The sequence below is a fragment of the Sorex fumeus genome, unplaced genomic scaffold (assembly GCF_029834395.1).
Source record: "Sorex fumeus unplaced genomic scaffold, SorFum_2.1 ptg000233l, whole genome shotgun sequence".
In the NCBI taxonomy this organism is placed as follows: domain Eukaryota; kingdom Metazoa; phylum Chordata; class Mammalia; order Eulipotyphla; family Soricidae; genus Sorex; species Sorex fumeus.
This window is the reverse complement of record NW_026606290.1, coordinates 739425-764531: the sequence shown is the minus strand read 5'-3', so window position 1 is coordinate 764531 and position 25107 is coordinate 739425. Positions and strand designations below refer to the sequence as shown.

General features: G+C 64.3%; 1 protein-coding gene across 1 annotated transcript in view; it reads left to right on the top strand.

Moving 5' to 3' along the window:
• ASS1 (argininosuccinate synthase 1) overlaps positions 1-25107 on the top strand; it is a 32818-nt gene that overhangs the window by 2596 nt on the left and 5115 nt on the right. The window contains exons 2-13 of the mRNA XM_056108921.1: positions 937-990; positions 2122-2228; positions 2767-2835; positions 3952-4140; positions 8274-8330; positions 9774-9848; positions 11570-11640; positions 12017-12047; positions 15258-15348; positions 17555-17639; positions 17941-18005; positions 22727-22858. Coding sequence (XP_055964896.1) covers positions 2124-2228; positions 2767-2835; positions 3952-4140; positions 8274-8330; positions 9774-9848; positions 11570-11640; positions 12017-12047; positions 15258-15348; positions 17555-17639; positions 17941-18005; positions 22727-22858 — 970 coding nt within the window. The 5' untranslated portion in view covers positions 937-990; positions 2122-2123. The remainder of the gene's footprint in view (positions 1-936; positions 991-2121; positions 2229-2766; positions 2836-3951; positions 4141-8273; positions 8331-9773; positions 9849-11569; positions 11641-12016; positions 12048-15257; positions 15349-17554; positions 17640-17940; positions 18006-22726; positions 22859-25107) is intronic.

Here is a 25107-nt window from a genome sequence, read left to right as displayed (position 1 = left end):
AGCATCCTCCACGCCCTGCTCATTGTTTCTGGGGTTTTCCTAGTGCCTGGGCTGCCCTGGCATGTTTGCTGCGGCTGGGGTCTCTGCCACCTGCTCTGCCAACCATGTCCAGCCACGTAGGTACCTGGCACCTGCCCGTCCTCCCGGCGGCATGTCTCTCTGCAGGATGGCTGGGCCAGTGCCAGGAGCTGTGTGGCTGGCAGGGCGTGGCCGTCTGCTCTGCTCTGCACGGCGCCACACCCTTCCCCCCAGCAGGAGGCAGGTCCTGGCATGGTGGGCTGGAAGGGTTCCTGTGGTGTGGCTGTGAGGGTCCTGAGAGCCGGAGGAGAGTGGGCCGGGACAGGGGACAGGTTGTGCCCCGCACTTTGCAGACGCTTTGCTGAGCAGATGTTTCTGTTTCTGCTTCCCTGTCCCCAACCCCCACAAAGCTCGCAGCCTCGTTCTCCTTCAGCTCGGGCTGCAGCTTCGGGGTCTTGGAAATTCTAGTAGCAGATGCCTGGTTTTCCAGAACCACACACACACACGAGCATACATGTATGCACACACTGCACGCATGAGTACACACATGTACACATATGTACACATGTGCACATGCAAATGCATGCAGAACCCATGCACACATACAGGCAGCACACATGCACACAGCACACGTACACACATGCAGCACACGCATGCAACACACATGCAGCACCCATGCACACACATGCACCACAACGCACATACACACATCACATATATACCCACTCCACATATACCGACATGTGCACGCATGCAACACACTACGATGCACTGTGCACATACAACACACGGGTGTGCATGGCCCAAGTGCACATGTATGCCCACATTCATGCACACATCCACATGTGCACACCTGCATGTAGCCGTGAAGGCTGGGCAGAGGCCCGTGCAGGCCACTGAACTTCTCCCCTTCTGCAGGGTTTGCTGAGCTGTGAAGACCGAGTCCGGGCACCGGAACACCCTCCGTCACAGGTACAGGGTTCCCTGGGAGCCAGGGAGGGCAGCGTGGTGGGCACCGCAGCACCGCCCCGACTCACTGTCCACTCAACATTCCCTGCCTGGTCCCTAGTGGGCAGGACCAGCGGCCTGGATACTGGGCACCAGGGTCACCAGCTGTCCCCACAGGCCCAGGCCCTGGTCACTGTGGTGTAGACGGGCCTTTGGGGCTCCTGTGGATCTGTGGGGGGAGCCCACGGCCTTCCCCAGCCCGCTCTGACTCAGTGCCCCAGGAGGGCAGGGGTGGGGGGTGCCGGAGGGGGCTACTCTCTGAGCACTTGATTGAGTGTCTCACGGTCCTCTCTGAGGTGTTGGCCTGCGGACGTCTGGACATGCCCAGTGTGGCGAGGCTCAGCGGCCCAGGGAAGGGGGAGATTTGGGCTCTGCCTCTGACCCCCCCAGGCTCCCACAAAGACCCCCACAAACAGACACGGACAGACACCCACACAGACACCCCCAGACACAGACACCTCATCCAGACCCCACAAATATATACACAGATCCCCCAAGACACACACACAGATCACAAACTCTCAGGCCGATGCCCCCGCAGACACACACACACACACACACACACACACACACACACACATACACACACACACAGAACCCGCAGACTCACAGATGCCCCCACAGATGCTCAGACACCTCCAGATACTCAGATGCCCTCACAGACACAGACACCCCACACAGACGCCCCCACAGATGCCCAGATGCCCACACAGATGCTCCCACAGATACACAGACACCCCCTCAGACACCCAGATGCTCCCACAGATGCACAGACGGCCCCTGCAGTTGTGCCTCTGCTCGGCCCCCAGCCCACAAGGCCCCTCTTCGTGGGTCCGAGGGCGGGCTAGGAGGTCCGGGGGGCTGTGATCTGGTGTCCAACACCCTCCTGTCTTGCCACTAGCTCTGGGCCCAACACTGTACCCTGACTTGGGGGATGCAAGTGGGATCTGACCCCCCCCCCCCGCCTGGTCAGTGTTCTGGGACACCCATGGGCAGGGCTGTGCACGTGGAGTGCAACCTGGGGCAGGGGTGCGGTGGCTGGAGGAGCGGCCGGCCGTGCCCTGCTCGCCCCAACGTGCCCCCTCCCTCACACAGACATGTCGGGCAAAGGCTCCGTGGTCCTGGCCTACAGCGGCGGCCTGGACACCTCCTGCATCCTGGTGTGGCTGAAGGAGCAGGGCTATGACGTCATCGCCTACCTGGTGAGCCCAGCCCGGCTGTCCCCCGCCTCGGCCACCGTGGCCCCTAGGGCCTCGCCCCTCCTGGCGCTGATGGTCCTCCATCCGTTCCCCACCCCCCAACCTCCTCCACGAGCTGCCACCAATCTGAGTGTCCTCACAGACACACATGCACTGGGGCTCTGGAAGCTTCCAGCACAGCATCTGCCAGGGAACAGCCAGCAGCCAGTGAGCCCAGGACCTGGGGCAGGGCCGGGCGCCAAGTCACGGGCCAGCCTGGCCCCAGCTTTGGGGGAGCGGGCGGGGAGAGACAGATGAACTGGAGGGGAACTGCCCTCCAGGGTAGTGCCGGTGTGGGACTCACCGGGCAGCGGGGCCCAGGCCACCCTAGCTCGTCCTTAGAAACCGCTCCGGGTCACGCAGCTGAGCCCCAGGGCTCTGGAGAGAGACCTCGGCCAGCCGTGCCCTCTCGCCTCCTTCCTTGGGTGGTGGCTGCCAAACTCGGCTCTGGGGTCCCTCCCCGCCCCCGCCTCGCCCCCTCTGACTGGGCCTCTGCTTCCAGGCCAATATCGGCCAGAAGGAGGACTTCGAAGAAGCCAAGAAGAAGGCGCTGAAGCTTGGAGCCAAAAAGGTGTCCGCTGGGATGGCAGGGGACAGGGGGCAGGGGCAGGGCCCCAGCAGAAGCGATTTTGTTACCTTGTTTTGTGGTGACCAAGTGCCGTCACCCAGGCTGGGTCAGCAGGAGGGGCCACCGGCCCACTGGGCATTCCCAGGCCCTCCTGGCAGTGCCAGGGCCCCGAGGGCGGTCCCCAGCGACAGTGCCAGGGATTGATTCGGGGTCAGCTGCGTGTGCCTTACCTTCCCCCCCACCCCGGCCCCTTGCAGTGAAGCCTCTGATCTGGGAGGGGGCGTTTCTGCAACCCCCTCTCTCGGGTCCTTTTGCTTCCACAGTTTGGGTCCACGACCTCCTGTGGCGGGTGCGGGTGTCCTCATGCCAACCCTTCGCTCTTCTGCTGCCCCGTCGCCAGTCTCCATCCTGCACCTCCTTCCTGCCCACTCTTCTCGGCCCCTCTCTCCGCCGTTGATGCCTCCATGCATGCGAATCCGCTCCTACCTCAATGACCCCCTCTCCCCGCACCCCTCCTCTCTCTGGCCTTCGCCCAGGCTCCCCCGCCCCCGGCCGTCCAGCAGGACCAGGAAGAGCCGCTGAAAGTCCATGCCTGGCTTAGAGCTGAGCTCATGCAGCTGACAGGGTGGGGTCCACGTCAGGGTCATGGCCACTGTGGGGAGTGAGGGCTGCGGCCCGAGAAAAGTGGACAGGGACAGCGAGGAGGTCACCCGCTCGCTCACCTGCCCTGCCGGAACCGGTTCCTTCTGTGGGACGGTTTCTGCCGGGTGGCTAAGAGCTAAGACAGGACCGAGGCAGTGTGAGGGCGGGAAGGTCAGCGGAATGCTGGGTGGCCTGCCCCGGCAAGGGGGAGAGGAGGACTCCCCAGGACCCGAGAGTGGGCGAGGAAGAGGGAGACCCTCCACGTGTTGTGCAGGGAGGGCTCGGGACCAGGCCGGGAGGACAGTGGGCGAGGGTGGACCAGCACCATCTGCTGGGCTCCAGGAGGGCCGCAAGGTGTGTGCTGGGTCGATCAGTGATGTCTGCTGGGATCCAGCCTTTCTGGGAGCTGGCCAGTGTGGGCCTGGGGCAGAGGAGGGGGTTTCTGTCCTGCTGATATCCCGCTCCTTCCCCCTCCAGGTGTTCATTGAGGATGTCAGCAAGGAGTTTGTGGAGGAATTCATCTGGCCTGCCGTGCAGTCCAGCGCTCTGTATGAGGACCGCTACATGCTGGGCACCTCTCTCGCCAGGCCCTGCATCGCCCGCAAGCAGGTGGAGATCGCCAAGCGGGAGGGCGCCAAGTTCGTGTCCCATGGAGCCACAGGGAAGGTGAGGCAGAGGACGGGCGTGGTGGCGAGGAAGGGAGGGATACCGGTTCTGGGGTCCCGCAGAGCAGTCGCCGTGTTGGCGGTGTGACGGGGAAGAGCAGCGTGGCTGCCTGTGAGCTCTGCGGCGTGGCCGTGTGTGTGTGTGGCGGAGGGGGGGGCACTGCATGTGCGGCCCGTGGAGGCGTCCACCCTGTTCACACTTGGCAGTGAGGACTGGACGGCTCGGCCAAGGTCACGGTGAAGTCCAGGCAGTGCCCAGGCCGCCACCCTGCTGGGTCGTGGCGAGATTGGGTCCAGCCGCGTGGCCTTGTGCCCCGTCCCCTTTTCCCGAGTGCAGAGCGGGAGGTCCCTGGACAGCTTCCCGGGGCGGGACCAACTATGGACTCAGGGTCCAGGGCCTGGCCTGCCATGAGGATCACGCAGGGCCAGGAGGCCACTGGAGGGTCCGATGCGGGCTTGGGGTCTGTCCAGGGTCCTTCTAGGCTTGTCCTTGGGCTGTGGATGCAGCCCTCCGACCGCTGCCCTTCCCTTCCTTCCTCCCCTCCCTGGCGCCGTCCCTGGGCCCCCCCCATTCCCTTCCTGAGAATGCATTTGACCCTCAGGTCCTCGCTCAGTGAGTCCCCGAAAGTCCAGCCCCCGACCCCCGGCCCTGTGTGTCGGGGGGGTTGGGGGAGCGCGAGGCGGGAAAGACAAGAAAGAGGTGCCAGCCACTGCACAGAAAGGGCCCGGGGAAGCAGGACGGGCTGCACCTAGCGGTCACTGCCTTCTCCCCGGCTGGGCGGGGCCAGGGTGAGGGCCGTGGTGGGGCGGGGCTTAGTGTGGCCGCGCCCACGCCCCGTGTCTCCGCCCCGCCCCTCAGCTCCTTGGTCCAGAGCAGCGAGGGGCTTTGCTAGGCATACCCCAGGGAGCCTGTACCAGAGGGTGCATGCCAGGGGAGCTTCGGGGAACCCTTAGCTGGCGTGGGAAGGGCACGCGGGGCAGAGGGGCAGTCAACTCGTAGTGCCTGGTCTCCGGGCGCGGCTGGGCCCATGCCAGCGGGGGTCAGCTCCTTCCTGAGGGCAGCCTTAGGGGGTGTGGGAAGGCCCGCAAGGCCCCCAGCTCTGGCTGTAGCCCGTCCTCACAGGCCTGGGCTGGCGTTCACTAATAAGCTGGCATTAGCGGTGTGAGCGGAGTCGGGGTGGGGGTTGGCTGGGGCCCTCCTGGGCTGGGCAGGGGGGCCCCACCTGCTGTGGACTGAAGAGGGGGCCGGGAGCCCAGGGGCGGGGCAGTGCCACCAGGTTCTCATGCTGGCTCCTCACTCCCCCTACTACCCCTGCGGCCCCCACCAAGTCTCCAGTGCCCCTTCTGCTGAGTGTGAGTGAAGGGCAGGGACCCCAGCGAGTTCCCCGTCCCGGGGGGGACTCAAGCTGAGTCCAGGAGATCCTGGTTGTGCAGGGACCCCCACAACTGGAGAAGAGGCTGCTGCATTTCGCGCAGTGGGTGTGTTCTTGTCTTGGGGGTTCTGGGAGGGGGTCCCAGGCAGGCCCCTCTGGTCCCCCAAGGCCGCCGGAGAGCTGCACGCACTGCTCATTTTGGCCACCAGAGGGCGCACGAGGTCTGGGTTTGAGCCCTTGGAAGGCTGATGGCCCAGGGACGTTCTGGGGGCGTTGGCGGCGCCGCCCCACCCTCCCCGCCCCCACCCCTCCTTGTTCGCAGGGTCCTTCACTCTGAGAAGAGCATCTGTGGTCATTTGGGACTTGGGGATGTCCCCTTGGTCATGCTAAATATGTGGGGGGGATGAAGGGGGGGTGGGGTCAGACTTGGGGTCCCCTGCCTGGATTTGCCACCTCTGGGATTCAGTGGACAAGGCTTACTCCCATGCCTTGCCTCAGTTTCCCCTGCACAGTTCCTGAGAGCACCTTTAACAGCCTTTAGAGACAATTTCCGAGACTCAGGGAGGGCCTGGCCTGGGTGGGGTCCAGAAAAGTGCAGTTTGGGCTGTAGGTGGGGCCTGGGGGGGGGGGGGGTTGATGGCTTCAGAGCAGAGTCTGGGGGAACCTGGGCAGCGTGGGGAGTAGCCGCAGAACTTTCCAGCAGGGGTCCCCAGGAAGAGGGAGCCGGGTAGAGTCAGGTGGCAGGGCCTGGGGCCTAAGGCTGGCCTAGCTCCCCTCCCGGCTGGCCCACAACTGGGCGGCCTGGGCCAGGGGCACCCTGGGGAGCAGGAACGGGGGCGCCCAGGCTGTAGGCACAGGAACCCACATGGAAGCTGGGGTCCACCCCTGCCCTCTGGCCAGAGCGCCGCCCCACCACACCCCAGTGTGGAAGGGGGACTCAGTGCAGGCACCATCTAGGGGGACTGTCGGGGGGCTGTGGTGCACTGGGGTTCTGGGGAGGAAGCACAGCTGGGATGGGTGCTTATCCCGAGTCTGAGCCACGGACCGTCTCTGGGAGGGTCTGTGCATCTGGGAGAGATGGGGGTCCCCACGCTGTGGGGACAGGCGGCCCCTCCGGCCCCCTCCCCGTGGGGGGAAAGACGGCCGGACCCAGAGACACGGAGCCAGTTCTTGTTTGTCAGGGGATGCTCAGGGCTCACTCCTGGCTCTGCACTCAGGGATCACCCCAGGGACTCAGAGAACCCTAAGTGGTGCCGGGGACCAGAACTCGGGCCAACCCCATGCAAATCAAGCGCCCTCCACGCTGTTCTCTCTCTCCAGCCCCAAGAGCCAGTTGTTAAGGCCGTGAGTTAGCCCCAGGGCTCCTGACTGGGGGTTGCACCCCCAGACAGGCACTGAGGGGCCCCCCTGTGCCCCAACTCAGACGGGGTCTCCTAAGACCCTACCTGGTTTCCTGGGGGCAGGGTGGGCCTGCTGCTGTGTGACCCTGGCAGAGTGGCCTCACCTCTCTGAGCTTCACTTTCCTTCTGCAAACTGGGTGGAGTTCCTCCCTGGATGCAGATGCTCCCAAAGGACCTCAGTGTGGGGCCTTGTTCCTGGGCTCCTTATTCTGGCCCCTGACCAGACTCTTGAAAATAGCAGGTTCTGGGCTGGAATGATAGGACAGGGGGAGGGCACGAGCCTAGCATGCAGTCAACTTGGGTTTGATCCCCTGCATCCCCTGAGCACAGAGCCAGGAGTCAGCCCTGAGCACAGAATCAGGAGTCAGTTCTGAGCACAGAGTTGGGAGTGATCCCTGAGCACAGAGCTGGGAGTGATCCCTGAGCACAGAGCCAGGAGTCAGCCCCGAGCACAGAGCCAGGAGTCAGTTCTGAGCACAGAGCCAGGAATCAGACCTGAGCACAGAGTTGGGAATGATCCCCGAGCACAGAGCTGAGAGTCATCCCTGAGCACAGAGCAGGGAGTGATCCCTGAGCACAGAGCTGGGAGTCAGCCCTGAGCACAGAGCCAGGAGTCAGACCTGAGCACAGAGCCAGGAGTCAGCCCTGAGCACAGAATCAGGAGTCAGTTCTGAGCACAGAGCCAGGAGTCAGCCCTGAGCACTGCCAGGTGCCAGGTGCCAGCAACAACAAAGAATCCTCCCCCTGCCCGGCTCCTCGCCATCGGTTCTTGCAGAAGGCACAAGGCTCTGTCATTCCCACCATGCTGGTGACCAGGCAGGCCAGGGCCAGCACCTCACACCACACCCCGATTACTGGGTCCAGGGGCGGCTGTCTCAGTGGACACCGTCTCAGAGTGCAGAACAACCACACCGTGAGCCACGCCAGGCCGGGCTCCGCACTCGGGCCAGCCCTCTGCTCTGCGCCTCAGCCTGCCTGCAGCGAGTGCTCAGGGTCTCGGGCACAGATCGGGAGACAAGTGCCCACCTGGGCAGCCCCCACGGCTCCGGCCTTGCACGCGCTGCCCTTGGCACTTCTGCAGGGTGCTGCCGACATCCTCCCACGCACACAGGAGGGTCAGGGCGGGAGGGTGGGCACCCTCCCACCATGCCTGTGTCCACGCAGCACCACGCCCTACCTTGGCTGGAGCCCTGACTGCCCATGGAGCAGTTTGCTTGAGTTACCCCCGAGGCCCCCCCGCATCCGAGCACCCCCCACCTCGTTCTGCCCATGCCACCCCTTCGATGGGCTTCTGTGTTCCTCTGGGCGCTGCCACCCTCAGCCCGACCACAGCCGTTCTCACCTCCATTTCTGTGTTCCAGGGGAATGATCAGATCCGCTTCGAACTCACCTGCTACTCCCTGGCGCCCCAGATCAAGGTGAGGTGTTAGTCCTTTTTCGTGAGGGGCTGGGCGCTGGGGCCCAAGTTCTTTGGATAGAAGCGTGGAGGTTCTGGAAGCTTCCACAGTCAGGGACAGTGTGCACAGGACACCCCACATGCTGGATGGTGCCCCTTGGTCCCCCCAGCCCTAATCATCGTGTGTCTTTCCTGGACCGATCGCCATAATCCGTTCGTCTACTGATGCACCCTTCATCCATCTGTCCATCCATCCATCCGTCTGTCTGTCTGTCCATCTATCCATGTACCCATCTACCATCTACTCATCCGTCTTCCTGTCTCTCCATCCACCCACCCATCATTCATCATTTATAAGTTCATCCATCTGCCTGTCTGTGCATTCACTCATCTCTCCATCCAACCTCCCATCCTTCCTTCTCTCATCTGTTCATCTGTCTCCCCATCCTTCATCCATGCATCTCTTTATCCATCCTCTGCCCATCTGCCTACCCACCCATCATCTGTCCATCCGTCCCACTCATCACCTACCCATCTGCTATCTCTACCTGTCATCTAACCATCACACTCCTCTACTCACATGCCCACCCATCCTTCACCTCTGTACCATCCACTTATCCAACTGTCCATCCACCCATCGATCCAGCTATTCATCTACCCACCTTTACCCATCTAGCCATTCATTCGCACATCTATTCACCCATCCACCCATCATCCATCCACCCATCATCCACCCTTCATCCATCCATCATCCATCCATCTCTCCATCCATCCATCCATCGATCATCCATCCAGCATCCATCTATCCATCCATCCATACATACATACATCCACCCAGCATCCATCCATCCATCCATCCACCCATCCACCCATCCATCCATCCATCCACCCACCCACCCACCCACCCACCCACGCACCCACCCATCCATCCATCCACCCATCCATCCATCCACCCACCCACCCATCCACCCACCCACCCACCCACCCACCCACCCATCCATCCATCCATCTATTATTGTAGGGGACCAGACTGTCTAATTTCTAGTCTTTGTCTTCAGAGGCTGAGCCAGGGGTGGTAGGGTGGGGCCCCCCCTAGTCAGATTGGGACCAGAGAGCATTGGTTCTGGGGGCTCTAGGTCTGGGGCCCTTTCCACCCCCATTAGCTGCACACCCCCATCTGACTGTCGCCGTCACCAGGGCCTGGGCTCCGTGGCCAGACAGGGTTTCTCTGAGCGGCAGGCTGGGACTCGAGTACTGGCGGGGGGTTCAGCAGCATTCAGGGGGCTGGGGGGTTCCATGCTGGGCTCAGAGACGCAATGCCGGCAGACCAGGGAGTGCTGCCCCCACCAAGCCACGGAGAGGCGCTTGGGACCCTCCAGGGCTGCACCTGGCAGTGCTGGGGCCCAGGGCTCTGCTCTGGAGCAAAGGTTCTGCCCCCTGGCCCCTGACCCCCAACTCCCCGCAGGTCATCGCTCCCTGGAGGATGCCTGAGTTCTACAACCGCTTCCAGGGCCGCAACGACCTGATGGAGTACGCCAAGGTAAGGTGGGAGCCCGGGGTGTCAGCCCCCCAGCACCCCTGAGCATGCACCCTGTCCCTGTCCCAGGGGCAGGTAAGGCGAGCGGCCCGAGCAGACAAAGGCACAACAGCCCCTGGGAAGTGCAAGTCGCAATCACACATATTAGAAGTTTTGCCTCCAGATCCCTACAGCTCCCCAGGGCACCTTTCTTTTTAGCGACTCGATGTCAACCCTTGACAAACAGCCTCAATCAATCAGACGGGGGAAAAGCCGCTTGGTGCACGCACCAGAAAATTGCTCAGGGTTTTAAATAGCAGCCAGTAGCGCGGGCCGCGCTCTCCCGGCAGCCAAGGTGCCGCGTGGCGGGGGACGCGGCGGGGACGGCCCCGGCCCCTGCGCCAGCATCCCATTAAGACCCCGAGTGCGGCGGAAAGCGCCCCTCCACCATCTGTTGTTTTATTCTTCGGAGGGGAGTTTTCAGGAGGTGCCCATATGTTGCCAAACAAACCGGCAGTGAGCGGAGCTATTAGGGGCACTTGCGGCTGTTGGGGGGGGGCGCCCTCTCGGCTCCTTGAGGGTCCAGCGCACAGAGCGCGTTTCCTCCTGCGGGGGATGAATCGGAGGAGCGTCCACTCTCTCTCCCCGCCCCCGTGTCCTGCCTGCAACCGGGGCTCAGGAGGGCCCCCTCCCCCCACACACACACCCCACAGCCTCCTTGATTCCGATTCCCAGCAGTTCTATTTCAGGGTCGTGTCTGGGTCCCTGGGAGGTGCTTCTGGGCCAAAGAGCCTCCAGGAGAGGAAAGTTAGGGGAAGGCGAGAGTGGGGTCCCCTCCTGCCCCCCCAGAAGGCCAGCACGGAGCCCGGAGCACCCTTGAGGACTGGGGGCGCCCAGACCCTGCACCCAGAGTAATGTGCAGCTTCCGAGACCCCGCCCAGACTCAGCACGGACACAGGGTGGTCTCAGGTGAGCGGGGTTCTGAGAACCCTGCCTCCCCCCACACACAGACTCGGCAAAGAAATGCACGCCCTCCTGGCAGGTTTGGTGGGTCCCCGAAAGGGGCCGGTCTCCCACCGCCCCCACCCCCAAGAGAGGCTCTAGCTCAGCCCCAGCCACGCCCCCCACAGGCCCCCTCCTCTGGCCGCCTCCCCCTGACTTTGGGGGCACAACTGTTCCCCAATTTTGAGTGGCCTCTACTGCCGTGCCCCCTACAGCCCACGGGGTTTAGCTGCAGAGTAGACGGATCCTGGAATTTTCCTTAGAGAGTCGGTTTCCCCCGAGGTCTAGGGCCCGGGGGACGGGGTGGGGGGACCAGGCGTTCTTGCTTCATGAGTCTGAGCTGCAGGAAGGCTCTGGGGTCTTCCGAGGGCAGGAGGATGGGGTAGCCAAGGCTGGAAGTTCTGCAGAGTCTGCGCGGGGGAGGCCGTTGGTGGTGTCCCCACCCCACCCAGATGCCTCCAGCACCCGGAGGGGAGGCTGAGCCCCGGTGGGCGAGTCACTCAGGACCCGGCCTTGGGGGCGCTGGGCTCGGGTGGGCGTGCAGGGCTGCGGTGCCCCTTGGTGGTGGCCGGGGGTCTCTCTGGGACTCGATCCTTCCCCAAGGTCGGCCTGTGGGGTCTTGGGTGCTGCCCTGGCCCACCCTCGACAGACCCTCACACTCCAGGGATTTGGGGTGTTGGAAGGTTCCGGAAGGAGCCGCACGCAGCCCCCAGCCCGCCTCACCCCCATCGGTCTCCCCACAGCAACACGGCATCCCCATCCCGGTCACCCCCAAGAGCCCCTGGAGCATGGACGAGAACTTGATGCACATCAGGTGAGCTGGCCATCCCATGGGCTCAACGCTGGGCCTCCCACCACGTCCCCCCCGCCCATAGCAGGCTCCAGGGCCTGTCTGCCTGAGTGGGGGGAGGGAGTCCTGGCCCCCCCCATACCCAGAGGAATCCAGGAGGGCTTCTGGAGGAGGGGGCATCTGCCAGCAAAGCCCCCAGGCAGAGCAGGGACTGGCCAAGACCAGCAGGCTGCCAGAACATCCCTGCTCTTCCTGGACACCTGTTAGTGCCACGGCCATTCGAGTGGGCACAGCCCAGCCCAGCAGGGACCCGGCGAGACAAAGGGGCAGACCGGCTGGGGACGGGGCATAGCTGGGTCCCTCTGTCCCCTCCTGCTGACCCCCTGCCTTCCCCCCACAGCTACGAGGCTGGGATCCTGGAGAACCCCAAGGTAAGCCCCATGCCTCGGCGCATCTGGTGGGGGGCTCTGTGGCAAGGCCTCAGCCGACGTCTCTGTAGCCTAATTTGAGATTTCACGGGGGGGCAGGGGCGAGCCTGCCCCTTGGGGCCCCTCGGAGTAAGTGGGGGGTGGGAGCACAGCAGTGGAACTGTGGGAGGGGGGCGCCAGCACTGATGTGTCCCCCACCCAAGCCCGGGGCCACCCGCAGCATCAGGGAATGTCCCCCGGGGGCCCGCCTGGGGTCCAGCTCTGCCAAGGGCAGCCTCAGCTCTTTGTCCCTAAGGGAATGTGCCCCCTTTCCTGGGCCCACCGCCCTGCCGGGGGTGCTGAGCAGCTGGGCCGCTGGCGGAACTGGGGGCCGGTCCAAGAAGACCAGCTGGAGGCTGCCGGGTAGTTTGGGTGCCGGTGGGGAGAGCTGGAGACCCCCACCCAGTCCTGGGTCCCCCCGAACGGATCCCCGAGGGACAGGCTGGACCCACCGCCCTGGGTGCCCCCCAGTCCCAGCCCCGCTGGCCCCCGCTCTCGTCCAGGCTAGGAGGGGGCCCGCGGTTGGAGCCCAGGTCTCCCCACTGGCCCCCCCGCCCCCCGCCACTGTCACTCACCCTGGCCGGCACCCTGTGCCCCCGGGGGGCTGATGGCCTCGCGGGCTGCCACCTGCTGGCCGCGGGTTTTCCAGTTCATGCTCTGCTGACCCCGTGGCGCTGGGTCCAGCCACCATAATTAGCCAGTCAGTCAGCACAGGGGCAGCCCCACACGCCCCCCCATGCCAGAACTATTCCCAGAAACCCCCTCAGGGGCCCGGGGCTCCCTCCCTGGGTGCGGAGCAGAGCAGAGGCAGGTCCCTCCGCCCCACCTCGAACAGTCTTGAGGCAGTGGCCATGGCTGTGGCCTCACAGGCAAGAAAGACCTGGGCACAGCCCCATCCCTGGGCTCCGGGGGATTGTCACTCTGTGAAGGGCAGACATGGGAAAGCTGAGTCGAATCCCTACTTCTTGCTGTGCATCCTTGGGCGAGTTGCTCAACCTCTCTGAGCCTCCTTGTGCAGCTGCGTCCTTTTCTTGGGTAAGACCTGGGCACCTTAGTACTCCCCCAGCCCCGGGGTACCCAGTGGGGTCCTGGAACCCGGGAAAGGGCCCCCTGAGCCAGAACTCAGCAGCCCCTGACTGCAGGCTCCATCCCAGGGGACTCTGGTCCCCGGGTGCCACCTCCTGGGGGGTGGGGGGGGGGTTGGCCCTGCTGGTCCCCCCAGAAGGATCCCGGGAGACAGAGCTCAGGGACGGGGGTCCCCTCCCCCTCTCCAAAATAAAACCCCCGGGACCTGCCGGGAGGTTGGGAGGCAGATGGTGGAGCCATTTTCTGCCTCCGTGGGGCCGATTGAAGGGCAATGAGGCAGCTAATGTGGAGAAAGAGAGAAATTTACTTGCTCTAACTTCATTCGCCTGGTGACAGAGCGCATTCAGCCCGGCCTACCTGGGCCCGGAGAGCGGGCATCGATCACGCGCGCCCGCGTTCATGGGCCATTGGCCGCGATTTCCCCTTGGCCTGCCTCAGGGTCCCTTCGGCCGCCTCCCTCTGCGCTTTCTTCCCTCCCCACCCCCCGGCTCCCCGTCCCCCACCCCCAGATGACATTGGAAGTGAACCTCTGGGGGCGCTTAGAGACTCTTCTGTCTTCTGAGCCGGGCACCGGGCACCCTGGGCAGAGCTGGCATCATTTCCCCCCGGGGCCCCGGAGAGAGACGCGTCCACGCATGTGTGGGAAGGCTCCCCCTGAGACCCCTGGGGGTGGGAGGTGAACGCCAGGCGCTCTGGGCACAGGTGCCCCAGAGGTGGGCTCGAAGGGCAGTGGGTCACCCTGACATTCAGCAGAGACTCCTTGCCCGGCCTTGTTGGCCGTCGGCAAAGGGTCCCCCGGGCCTGTCTGGGCCCTGGTTGGCTGCAGGTGGTGCCCGGGCCCTGGGGACCGAGTCTGGTGGACTCACGTGCCAGGCCGCTGGGGGCAGGGACGCGTGTGGTGGGAGGCAGGTCTGGTCCTGTGCCCCTGGGACACGCAGCCGGACAGGTCCTACAGCCCTCAGCTGGGGTCTCTGGACGCTCCTCGCGGGGTGTCCTGGGCCCAGGTTTGGGGCCCTTGTCCCTGTGCCCTCGGGGAGGCACCTGGACACAGCCCTGCGCTCTGTGGGCCTGGGGAGGGTCCGTAGAGCCAGGGGGGAGCTCTGGGACCCCCTTTCCCAGAGAGGCCCTGCTGGTACTGGCTGTAGGCCTCCCCCAGCATTGTCGGGTTCAAAACAGGGAGAGATGGTTTGGGTTAAGGGCCGGCTTTGCACCCCAGTGACCACCGCTGTGAATTCAGGGGTCACTCCTGAGCACAGAGCTGGGGTGCAGCCGACACCCCTCAAAAAAGAAAGACGGTTCATGGTCCTGGATGCCCAGAGCTGCCTGGGTGGGGTCCTAACGGGATTTGGGGGCGCAAGTCTGTAAGCCCCCCAGCCTGAGGGCTGGGATCCCGGGCCCGGGTCCCCCAGGTGCCCTGCCGCCAGCCTCCCCTCCCTGGGTGGCCCACAGACCGGCCCCCTCCAGCCGGCTGTGGGAATCGCCGGGCGCTGGCAGATGCAACCCCCCCCCCGCACGCCCCCCCCCCCCGCCGCCTCAAAAGACATTTTCCCAACGCACCCGAGAAAAAATATACATAAAGGTTGATGCGTTTTCAAATGGGTTTTTGCTCGGCTTCTCTTCCCTCCCCTGGGAGTATTAACCTCGCAGACCCCGGGGACGGCTCGGCCCGCCGGAGCACCTGCTGGGGTCACGCGCAGTCATTAGCTTTGCGGTCAACCCCAATTCCCTGCCGCCGCGCGCCCCGCGCTGCTCCCGGCAGCCCGCGCCCCAAAGTTACACTTTTCCTGCCTGACTTGCTCCTCTCCCGCTATTCTACCTCCAGCTGTGGGGGCGTCGGAGAAAAAGATGAGATCAAGTTGAGGGGAAAAATTGTCTGATTTTCCATCCTTTGTTTCCCGGGCCCTGGCAAGCGAGGCCGGTGGAGGGGGGCTGGCGGGGGGCCCGGGGGTGCCCACAGGACCGCGCCAGCTGGGGCCGTGCCTGCAGCCCGGGCTCCTGCCGGGGTGGGGGCTGCCCGGGGCCTGGCCTGGCATGACTTGGCGGTGCTCGCCTCGGGACCCCCTTCCTGATCCTCCCGCCCTTCTGCAGAACCAAGCGCCTCCCGGCTTGTACACGAAGACCCAGGACCCCACCAAGGCCCCCAACACCCCCGACGTCCTGGAGATCGAGTTCAAGAAAGGTAGGTGCCCTCCCGCCCGCCCGGTACCTCGTCCCCCTGGCCCTGTGTGCAGCCGCCCCTGGTTCCAGAGGAGCACTGCTGCGGGGGAAGGCTCCTCTACTCGAGCCTCAGTTTCCCCATGTGTCCGTGGAAGGCCGGGCACTGGGCAGCTCTTAGGCCTCCTCTCTGCTGCTCCCTCTCACCTTTCTGCCCACCTGGCAACCAGATCCCTGGCGTTTTGGAGGGTCAGTGACATCAGCTCGGGATGAAATTGGGATGCCAGGAGGAGACCCCTCCAGAGACTGACTAGATGACTGGGAGGCAGGGCAGGAGCTGGAGGGCCAGCGAGTGTGGACAAGGAGGGACGTGGGGAGGGCAGGGCCAGCAGGACAGGTGTGAGGAGGGGAGCTCATGCCTCTGCTTCCTGCCAGGCAGTGCAACCTTGACGGGTGAGCTTGTGTGGGCCACAGGAAGGATGCCCACATATGCCCACAGACACCCACAGATGCCCACACCCACAGACCCCCCCACAGACGCCCACAGACACCCATAGACACCCACAGACCCCCACAGATGCCCATAGACCCCCCACAGATGCCCACAGACACCCGTAGACACTCACAGATGCCCACATGTGCCCACAGACACCCACAGATGCACACAGACACCCAGAGATGCCCAGAGATACCCACATATATGCACAGACACCCACAGATGCCCACAGACCCCCCACAAATGCCCACAGACACTCACAGATGCACACAGATACCCACAGACCCCCCACAGATGCCCACAGACACCCACAGACACCCATAGCTCTTGGTGCCTGGCCTGTTTCCCCACATTCGCTTCCTGTGCACCCCCATTCAAACCCTGAATTCCACCCCCCTCGGGGACCAAGTTCCCCCTCAGGATACCCGGGGACCTCTGAGGTTGGGGACAACGAGCAGCAGCCCGCGGCCCGGGCTTTGGCCGTAGAGGCGGGCAGGAGCAGAGGGCCGGGTGCCCACGCCGGCCGGCCGGGCGGAGCCGTGTGAGTGATTTGGGGGCTGTCTGGGCAGAAAAGAAGCGAGACGGGCGGACCCCTCCCCACCCACTCCCCCATTCATCCCCTAGTTAATTTATTTGAAGTTTTAATCTAATTATTAACTATTTTAAAGGCTAAGAGGCTTTCTGCGCGAGCATCAACAATGTCGGTGGCTCTGGGGGGCCCCGGCGGGCCAGGGCCAGGCGGGACCATAATAGGCCCGGGAGGAGAGAAAGGGAGAGGCGAGGGCGGGGGAGGGGGCGGCGGGGCTCAAGGTTCATTATTGGGCCGACTTACATTTAATAGCAATTTACAACCAAGTTATAAAACCCCTGGAAATGGGGGTGAAGAATGGCCGGGCCGCCGTGCGGCCCAGCCCCGGCAGCCGCGATAAAGGCTCTGAGGCCCCATTGAGGCCTGATTGGCACCAGCACCGGCTCCATGGTAATGAGCTGGGCAGATGGGTGGGGGATTAACCGCCAACTTTGAACAGCTTTTCTTTGTCATTGTTACAGCTCTTGTTAGCCCCTGATACATTTATTGCTCATTTCACACCGCTCCAGAGTGCCCCTTGGCTATTCAGAGTCAACCCCAAACCCACCCATCCCCCCCCCACATCACACCCGCACCCCCCCTCGGCCCTGCCCTTCTCCACCCCAGCCTCCTCGGCCTGTCCAGCACCTCGCGGGCCTGCTGGCCGAGTGGACGCCGGGTCACCCCACCGGCCGGGGGGCTGCAGGCGGGTCCGGGGTGCGGGTCTGGGGTGCGGGTTCGGCCTGCCAGACATGCTGGGGTGGGTGGGGCGGGGCGGGGGGGGGGGGGCCGCGTGTGTCTGCACTCGGTGCGCTGCGGGCCCGTAGCTGGTGGGACAGAAGGCCACGCGGGCGTAAGACAATGGTGGAGCGTGAAATTCAATTAGTTCGGGGCCTGGTTCCAATTTCACGACCCCTAAATGCAAAAGGGGCCGAGAGAATGGGCAGGGTGGGGGGGAGCGTTTTTATTGCGTTTTCCCTTTCATTCTGGGGGGCGGCCTCCCCCCCGCCCCCGCGGGCCCCCCTGCACACGGGGCTTCCCGAGAGTCATTTGGACCCCATATCTGTCACATCCATTTAAGGTGTTGCAGGCCAGAGAGGGGGCGGGGGAGGGGAGGGGAGCCGGCCCGGCCCCTTGGCTGAGCCCGGGGCCCCCCTGCCTTCCTAGGGGTCCCTGTGAAGGTGACCAATGTCAAGGATGGAACCAGCCACCACACGTCCTTGGAGCTCTTCATGTACCTGAATGAAGTTGCGTGAGTATCTGCAGATCTGGACTGTCCCCCTAACCCCGCCAGGACCCCTGGGGCCAGCCGGCCGGCACAGCTGGGTACTCCTGGCAGCCTGGCCTCAGCCCCATAGGTGGGGGCCACTGGTCTGGGGAGGGGCCCGTGACAAGGTTGCCATGCCCCCCCCACCCCGCGACACCCAGTGGGAGCCCCAGGATGGTGGTCTTGAGACTGTGGCCACCCTGGCCCAACCCGGCTCTCCCACCTGCACCGAGACCGGCCGGCCACTGGGGGGCGTCTCACCCACCCCCATCTCTCCCCCCTTCAGGGGCAAGCACGGTGTGGGCCGCATCGACATCGTGGAGAACCGCTTCATCGGGATGAAGTCTCGAGGTGGGTCTATGGGCCGAGTCACCTGGGCCTGGCTCAGACCCCCCCATGCCCCCCCCTCAAGGACGGAAGGGCTGAGTGGGGAGGGCCGGCCCCAGGGTCTCAGAGGCAGCAGGTGGGGACCCGGCCAGGGATGGGGCAGGTGCCCCTGGCCGGCGTGGACAGTGGGGTCTCTGCCCACCCGTTGGAATGTGCTCGCAGCCCTGACCACAGACCTGAGGGCGCCCCAACCCCCCCAAAGATCTAGGGGGCGCCTGTGAGTTTGCCCTTCCCGGTGGGGGAGGTGCATCTGCCGACGTGCTCAGCCCCCTTGGGGTTCCCGCGACTGCTGGGGGGCCGGATATGGGGCCTTCATCCCCCATGGCCTTGGCGAGGTCTCTGGCCTCCATCCCTGTTCCCCCCCTCCCCGCACTGGGAGGCATGGGGTGGCATCACTGCATCTTTTGGATGGGGGGGGGGGGCTTTTATTTTTGCCTCTTCCTGGCGGATTTGTGCCCAGCCATTGTCCCCCAGAAGCCTGATTGGAACTCCCCAGGGCCCAGGGACAATGTTGCTAATTAGCTGCTCCATTCATCTTCCCATCCCCACAGCTGACTCAGCGTCCCTTTGTCTCCTGCCCTTGGGAGCTGCACAGTGCTGCCCCGGGAGTGGGGTGGGGTGGGGGATGGCACCCACAGACGGAAAAACTCAAAGGCAGCTCCCAGCCCGGCAGCGCAGGGGGCCACGGACCCCGAGTCATGTAGGGTGCAGGACCCCCGCACAGGGAAGGCAGCCCTGAGAGGGAAAGGCGGCCTCGGCCCCTCTGAAGCTGTGGGTCCAGGACCCCCCTGTGTCCAGGGCAACGATCGCTGAAATCGTAGATGTGTCTCAGATGCTATCAGGACCCGCTGGAGGGACATGGCTCCTCCCCCATGGCAAAGAGAGGGACGAGACCCTGTGGAAGGGCACCTGCAGGGTTGGAGACAACTCAACACCTGAGCTGAGAGGGGTATGAGAAAAGCCTGGGCAGGGCTATCCCAGGAAGACTTCCTGGAGGAGGTGGCAAGTGATTGGGTTTCATCTGGCGGTGTGAGGACTTGAGAGGGGGGAGCAGGGCCGGCTGGGAGGTGTCGCAAAGGGGTCCTGAGTGGGGAGACTTGAAGACTGGTTCTGAAGGCCGTGTCCTGGCAACAGCACACTGGAGACAGCAAGTGAGTCTTTCCAGCCTGTCCAGTGGCGGTGACCTCCCCTAGGGGGCGCCCCACCCCAGAGGGAGGCTCTGTCCCCAAGGAGGACTGAGGTCCCTATGCACGTGAGGGGTGTTCAGCCCAGTCCTGGGGCAGGTGATCGGAGTGGTCCCTCTAGGGGCTGAGTCTGCACTGACCTGCCATGGTCAGCTGGACCCAGGCGACGCCTTGTTTTCCCCTGCCTGCGTGGGAAGGGGGCATAGGTCTCCACATGACAGAGCTTGTCACCGAACTCCTGAAGGGCCAAAGGGCTGGGTGGGGTTCCCTGGGGTGCAGGGGCGTGGGTGGGTTCCCGGGGTGCAAGGGCGTGGGCCAGAGCCGGCAGCTTGGGCCTGGGGGTCGTGGTGCGGCCTTGGGGGCGTCACCAGCAAGGCAGGGCCAGGGTCGCAGGTGGACAGGTAGGGGGGTGAGGGGGGACTGTATTGTAGCTATTGGGGGGGCCGGCTAAGTGATGTAAGTGCAATCAGGGGGCGTGGGGGCATCTCCCCTTCCCCTGCACCCCTGCTCCTGTCCCCAGGCCTGTCTGCAGTGACCCCCTCCCTCCGTGTCCCCCCTTCTTTACACCCACCCCACCCCTCCCCCGTCCACCTTCACCCTCCCCCTCCCTCCTCCTCTCTGACTGGGAAGGACTCCGCACCCACCTGCCACCCTCCAGGCCTCCCAGGCTCTGTTCAGATGGAATGTTCTAGAATGTGGAGGGAGGGCAGGCTAGTGTGGAGCGGCCCAGCACGGAGACCCCCCTCCCAGGCCGGGTCTGCACGGGCACCTCAGAGGCTCCAGCCAGCGTCTCCCCGCCCCCCGCCCCACCACCACCACCAAGGCCGGGCCTCAGCCCCCCGCGCGCCCTGGCGGCCATCAGGCCTGACGGGCTGACAGTGCCGTCGCTCCCTGTAAACACGGAGATGAAAATAGACACAAGCCCCGAGAGTGTCGAGAGTGTCGCTGCGGCCCCGCTCAGCTGTCACGGCCCTCTGCCGGCTGCCACCGCATCTGGGCCGCTCGCAGCCTCCCTGTCACGGCGCCTTTTTTCTAAGTCCTATTTCTTTTTTTTTTCCCCAGAAGAAACAGAAATTATCTCTACCCGCTCCCCCTACTCTCGTGGAGAGGGGAGGGCCGGTCTTGAAGGTGCACCCCTGGGCCCCCGACCTCAGCCCTTCCCAGCTGCTGGGGTCCCTGACACTGCTCGAGGTGCAGGGCTGGGGTGCTCCAGGCCATGGAGAGTCAGGGAAAAGGGTGACGACTCGGGAAACACAGTTTTTCCCAAGGAGCCTGGGAAGGTGCATTTCCAGCCCCCCAAGGGAGGGATGTGCTCACTCGTGACATGCATGTTCAGGCCCTGATTTCCATGGCTGACCCTTCACTTCCATGGTCAATCTCTGTTCCGTGGCCAGCCCCTGACTTCCGTGGTCAGCCCCTGATTTCTGTGGTCAACATCTGTCTTCCGTGGCCAGTCCCTGTCTTCCGTGGTCAGCCCCTGATTTCTGTGGTCAACATCTGTCTTCTGTGGCCGGCCCCTGCCTTCCATGGTCAGCCCCTGTCTTCCGTGGCTGGCCCCTGACTTGCTGGGATCCATAGGATATTCTCTGAATCTTGGTTGTTGTTCCTTGGGTGGTCAAGAACTCTGAGGTTCTCTGTGCCCGTAACCCCCCGGCCCCTCGTGTGCCTCTGTGAACAGACGCTAATGTCTGGGCCTTTTTCTGGGGCCCAGGGTCACAGCCTGGTCTCGGCAGAGCAGCTCCGTCTATCAGTGTTCTCAGTAGCTCGGGAGTCTGCCCTCGGCCACCCCCACCCCCATTTCCGTGTCTCCTCAGGCACCCTGGGAAGGGGGGAGGGTCGAACTGCCTTTGGGGCTGGTCAGGGCACCCCCAGAAGCTCGGGTTGGGTTTCCCACGTCAGCCTGGGGACCAGGGTGTTGTCTTCCCAGGGAGGCTGTGACCAACCCGAGCCTGGGCTCTGGCTGGGCTGACAGGGCTGCCCTCTGCCCCTTCGTGGACACCACCCCCCCAGTGGGGAGGGGCCTCACCGGCTCTGGGCCCCCTGTCAGATGAGCGGATGCTGCCCAGAGGCATTCCTGGGGCCCAGACATTCCTGTAGCTCCCGACTCCCAGACCAGAGGCTCTCACGGGAGGGGGTGTCTGTCCCCCAACCCACCCCCAGACCTAGGTTCTGAAAGAACTTTTTTTAGTGTTTGGGCCACACCCAGCAGTGCTCAGGGGTTCCTCCTGGCTTGTGTTCAGGAATTACTCCTGGTAGAACTCAGCCATATGGGATGCCAGGGATCAAACCTGGGTCAGCTGCATGCTAGACCAACGCTGTCGTCCACCAGACTATTGCTCCAGCCCTTTTGGTTGGTGTTTGCTTTAGCATTTTGAAAATCCTGGTGAAGTAGGCCTGGCAGTTGAGCGGCTGTGGGGGTGCAGGGACCCCACTCCACCTGCCTCTCCGCCCTCCCACCCCCGCTCTGTCCCCGCCCAGCTGGGCTAACACCTATGGCCGGCGGTGCCCTGCAGAGTGGCTCTTCCTGTGTGGGCGGGCATTGTGGGGGGCTGCAGGGACCCCCGGTCCACAGGGCGAGGAGGGGGTGGGTGTTAGGAAGTATCAGTGGGGGGAGATGGTGCGTTTTCAGCCTCAGTGATACCTCACCCCTTGATGCCAGGCTCTGGGGGGCAGGCAGGAAGGACGTGCAGGGCAGGGCTGAGCGGCTTGCCCGGGTCCCGGGGAGTCCAGCTGTGCACACGCAGCACCGCTGACCACCCCCTTGCACCCGCGGCCCTTCCTGAGCCCGCGGGCCAGCCCCGGTGCTTGGTGGACAGAGGCCGGGTCTGAGCTGCTAGGAGGAAGTCGGGGTCCTCTTTGGCCTGGTCAGCTGCAGAGGCCCCAGTCAGGCACCCCCAGACTCAGCTTCAGGTCCACCGTAGGCCAGTCCTCCGGGGGGAGCCCACTGGCCTCCAGCCTGCCCAGGACTCTTGTTTCTCGGCGGGCCCGGGGCGGTGTGCGTGCGTGTGTGTGTGTGTGTGTGTGTGTGTGCGCGTGCACATGTGTGCATGTGGACATGTGTGTGCAGCCCCTGACTCCCGGGCGGGCGGGAGGAAGGGATCGCCGAGATGCCGGGCTCCATCGACGTCGGTTTAATTACAGGTTTTCAGGCGCGGGCCGGTGGGCACGCGTGGGGGGGGAGGGGGCGCAGCGCCGAAACCCTGTCATTTCCCAGCGCCTGAGGGCCTCTTCAAAGGGGGGCATCTAGACATTTTCTCCGCAAGCCGCAGAGTGGACTGTAGTGGCCCCAGCGTGCGCGTAATGACAGCGAGCTCGGCGGCAAGCTGGGCCTGAATGGCCCGGGCGGCTCCTGTCAGGAGTGCCGTTATTAGTAGTTTTTTTTTTTTTCCCTTTTTGTCATTTGCTGACAGTTTGGGTTTCACGCGTCTCTCTCTCTCTCTCTCTCTCTCTCTCTCTCTCTCTCTTTTTCCTCCTTGTCCCCCTGCCTGGAAAAATGGCTAGGTATCTACGAGACCCCCGCGGGGACCATCCTGTACCACGCACACCTGGACATTGAGGCCTTCACCATGGACCGCGAGGTGCGCAAGATCAAGCAGGGCCTCGGCCTGAAATTCGCCGAGCTGGTCTACACGGGTGCGTGGTCCCGCGCCGCCCCTCCGCCGCCCTGCCCCAGCCCCCATCCCCCCCCGGGACTCCCTGCCCAGTATCCCCCCCAACCCCCAGCTCTCGGGCACCCTGCCCAGCATCCCCCATTCCCCACCCGCCCGCCAGCCCTGTCCGGGACCCGGGCAGGGATGAGTAAGGGAGGGGTATCAGGGCTTTCAGAGAAGGTCTCCTCGGTGCCCCGGCCCCCTCCTTCATCTGACCCCTGGGGACCCTGCCCAGCTCTTGGGAGTCCCAGAGGCCAGGGAGTTTTGGGGGCCGTGGGGCAGGCAGCCCTGGGAAGTATCACAGAAGGCCCAGCAGTGCCGCGGTCAGGTCTCCTGAGCCACACCCACCTACCTTCCCCTTGTAGAACGGGGTGGGGGCTCCCCAAATCTGGCCCCGTGTCTAGTTCTGTTTGGTCCAGGAGTTGAAACTAATATTTACTGTTTTATTGTGTGGAGCGGGGTCACAGGAGGTGCACCTGGCAGTGCTCAGGGGTGAGTCCTGGCTCTGTGCTCAGGGATGACTCCTGGCTCAGTGCTCAGGGTTGACCCCAGGCTCTGTGCTCAGGGCTGACTCCTGGCTCTGTGCTCAGGACTCACTCCCGGCTCTGTGCTCAGGGCTGACCCCAGGCAGGGCTCAGGGGGCCCTGTGGGGCTCCGAGATCGAACCCTAGCTGGCCGCAAGCAGGGCGGGTGCCGTCCCCCCATAGCTGGAAAGGAGAGCAGCGGGCAGCTCCATGTCCGGCCATGGCCAGAGTGTGCCGGGGGTGCAGCCCTCCGACATACGCTCTGGGGCAGGCAGAATCCTGGTGCCAGCACCACCTCTCTGCCGCCCCTCATCTTCCTCACCTGAGAAACAGGCGCCACTGCCAAGCTGCTGGGGGGAGGCTGAGATTTGGTTCTTGTGCAGAGCTCCTCCTTGCGGGGGGGGCTCCCCTTGGGGGGACTCCGGGACTCTGGTATTGGCTGGTGTCACTGCTGCCCTCATCGTCCCCAGTGGTGCCCCCGCCCAGGTGCGGGCAGGTGCGTGAATGCCATTGTCACCTGATGTGCCCCCTCTCAGCGGATCCCAGCACAGGCCTGGGGATTCCAGAGTCACTGCAAGCACCGTGCTGGGGCGGGTGGGGGAACCAGGCTGGGCCGGTGCCAGGAAGCAGAGGCTTGTCCAGATCCCAGGGCTGAGGGGGACACGGGGCCGTGAACTGAGAGCAGCTCGGCAGGTCAGGGGGACGGGCGGCACGGACTCTGGGGACGGTCCTGTCCCAAGACCCCCAGATGCAGTGATGTGCTTTCAAGGAAATCAGACCTCGGCGGGGCTCCCGCCGCATAGGGACTAGCTTGACTGTGTTTCTCTGTGCCTCAGTCTCCACATCTGAGGTGGTCCAGGCCATTGCTCAGGACGGCCAGTGCTCAGTGAGTGAGCCACCACTCCTGGCCCCAGGAGCAGGGAGGGGGCTGCCTGGCCCCACCCACAGCGCAGCCATGGCCCAGGTCACCCCATGGCATGCCAGCCCGCTGCTTCCGCCCCAGGCCTGGTGTGCTGGGAAAGTCGAGGGGAAGGGAGGTGGATTGGGCTGGGATAGGGTGGGGGCGCCCTTCTCTGGCTCCATCTCTGGCCGGGGGACTCAGTGCTCTGGTCCCCCAAGTCCATCTGAGGGATGGCAGGGCCTGGCGGGATGCGGTTCACCAGCATCCTCACTCGCGGGGAGTCTGGGGCCCTGTCGGTCAGGGGTCAGACTCAGGACATGCTCTCCTGGGGGAGGGGGGCCGTCTCCCCAAATGCAGTGAGGGGCCGGGGCATCCCTGAGCTTTAAACCAAGCACAGAACACCCGGGGCTCTGCCTATCAAGCCCCCCAAAGCCCAGGGGAGGGGTTAATTATCCTGCACAGGGCCGAGGCGGGGGTGGGGGTGGTGGCTATGGCTGGCGGGTGCAGCCCCCCTTTCCCACAGAGCCCCTTCCCAGGTGCCCCCACGGGCGTCTGGCTCCTACAATAGCCGCAGAGCTGACCTGACCCTTAGCGGGGACATCTGGCACCATCTGGCCCCCAGCTGCCCAGGTAGCTCACCTTCCTGGAGCTCCTCAGGAAACCTGACCCGTGCCCCGGCAGCGAGGGTGAGAGGTCAGGCTCAGGACAGGCCGGGAGGGGTGCGTTTCCCAGCGCACCCCCCAGGCGCTTCCCAGGTGGACTCCAGGGGTCACATTCCAGCCCCCATAACTGCTGTGACATTGGTGT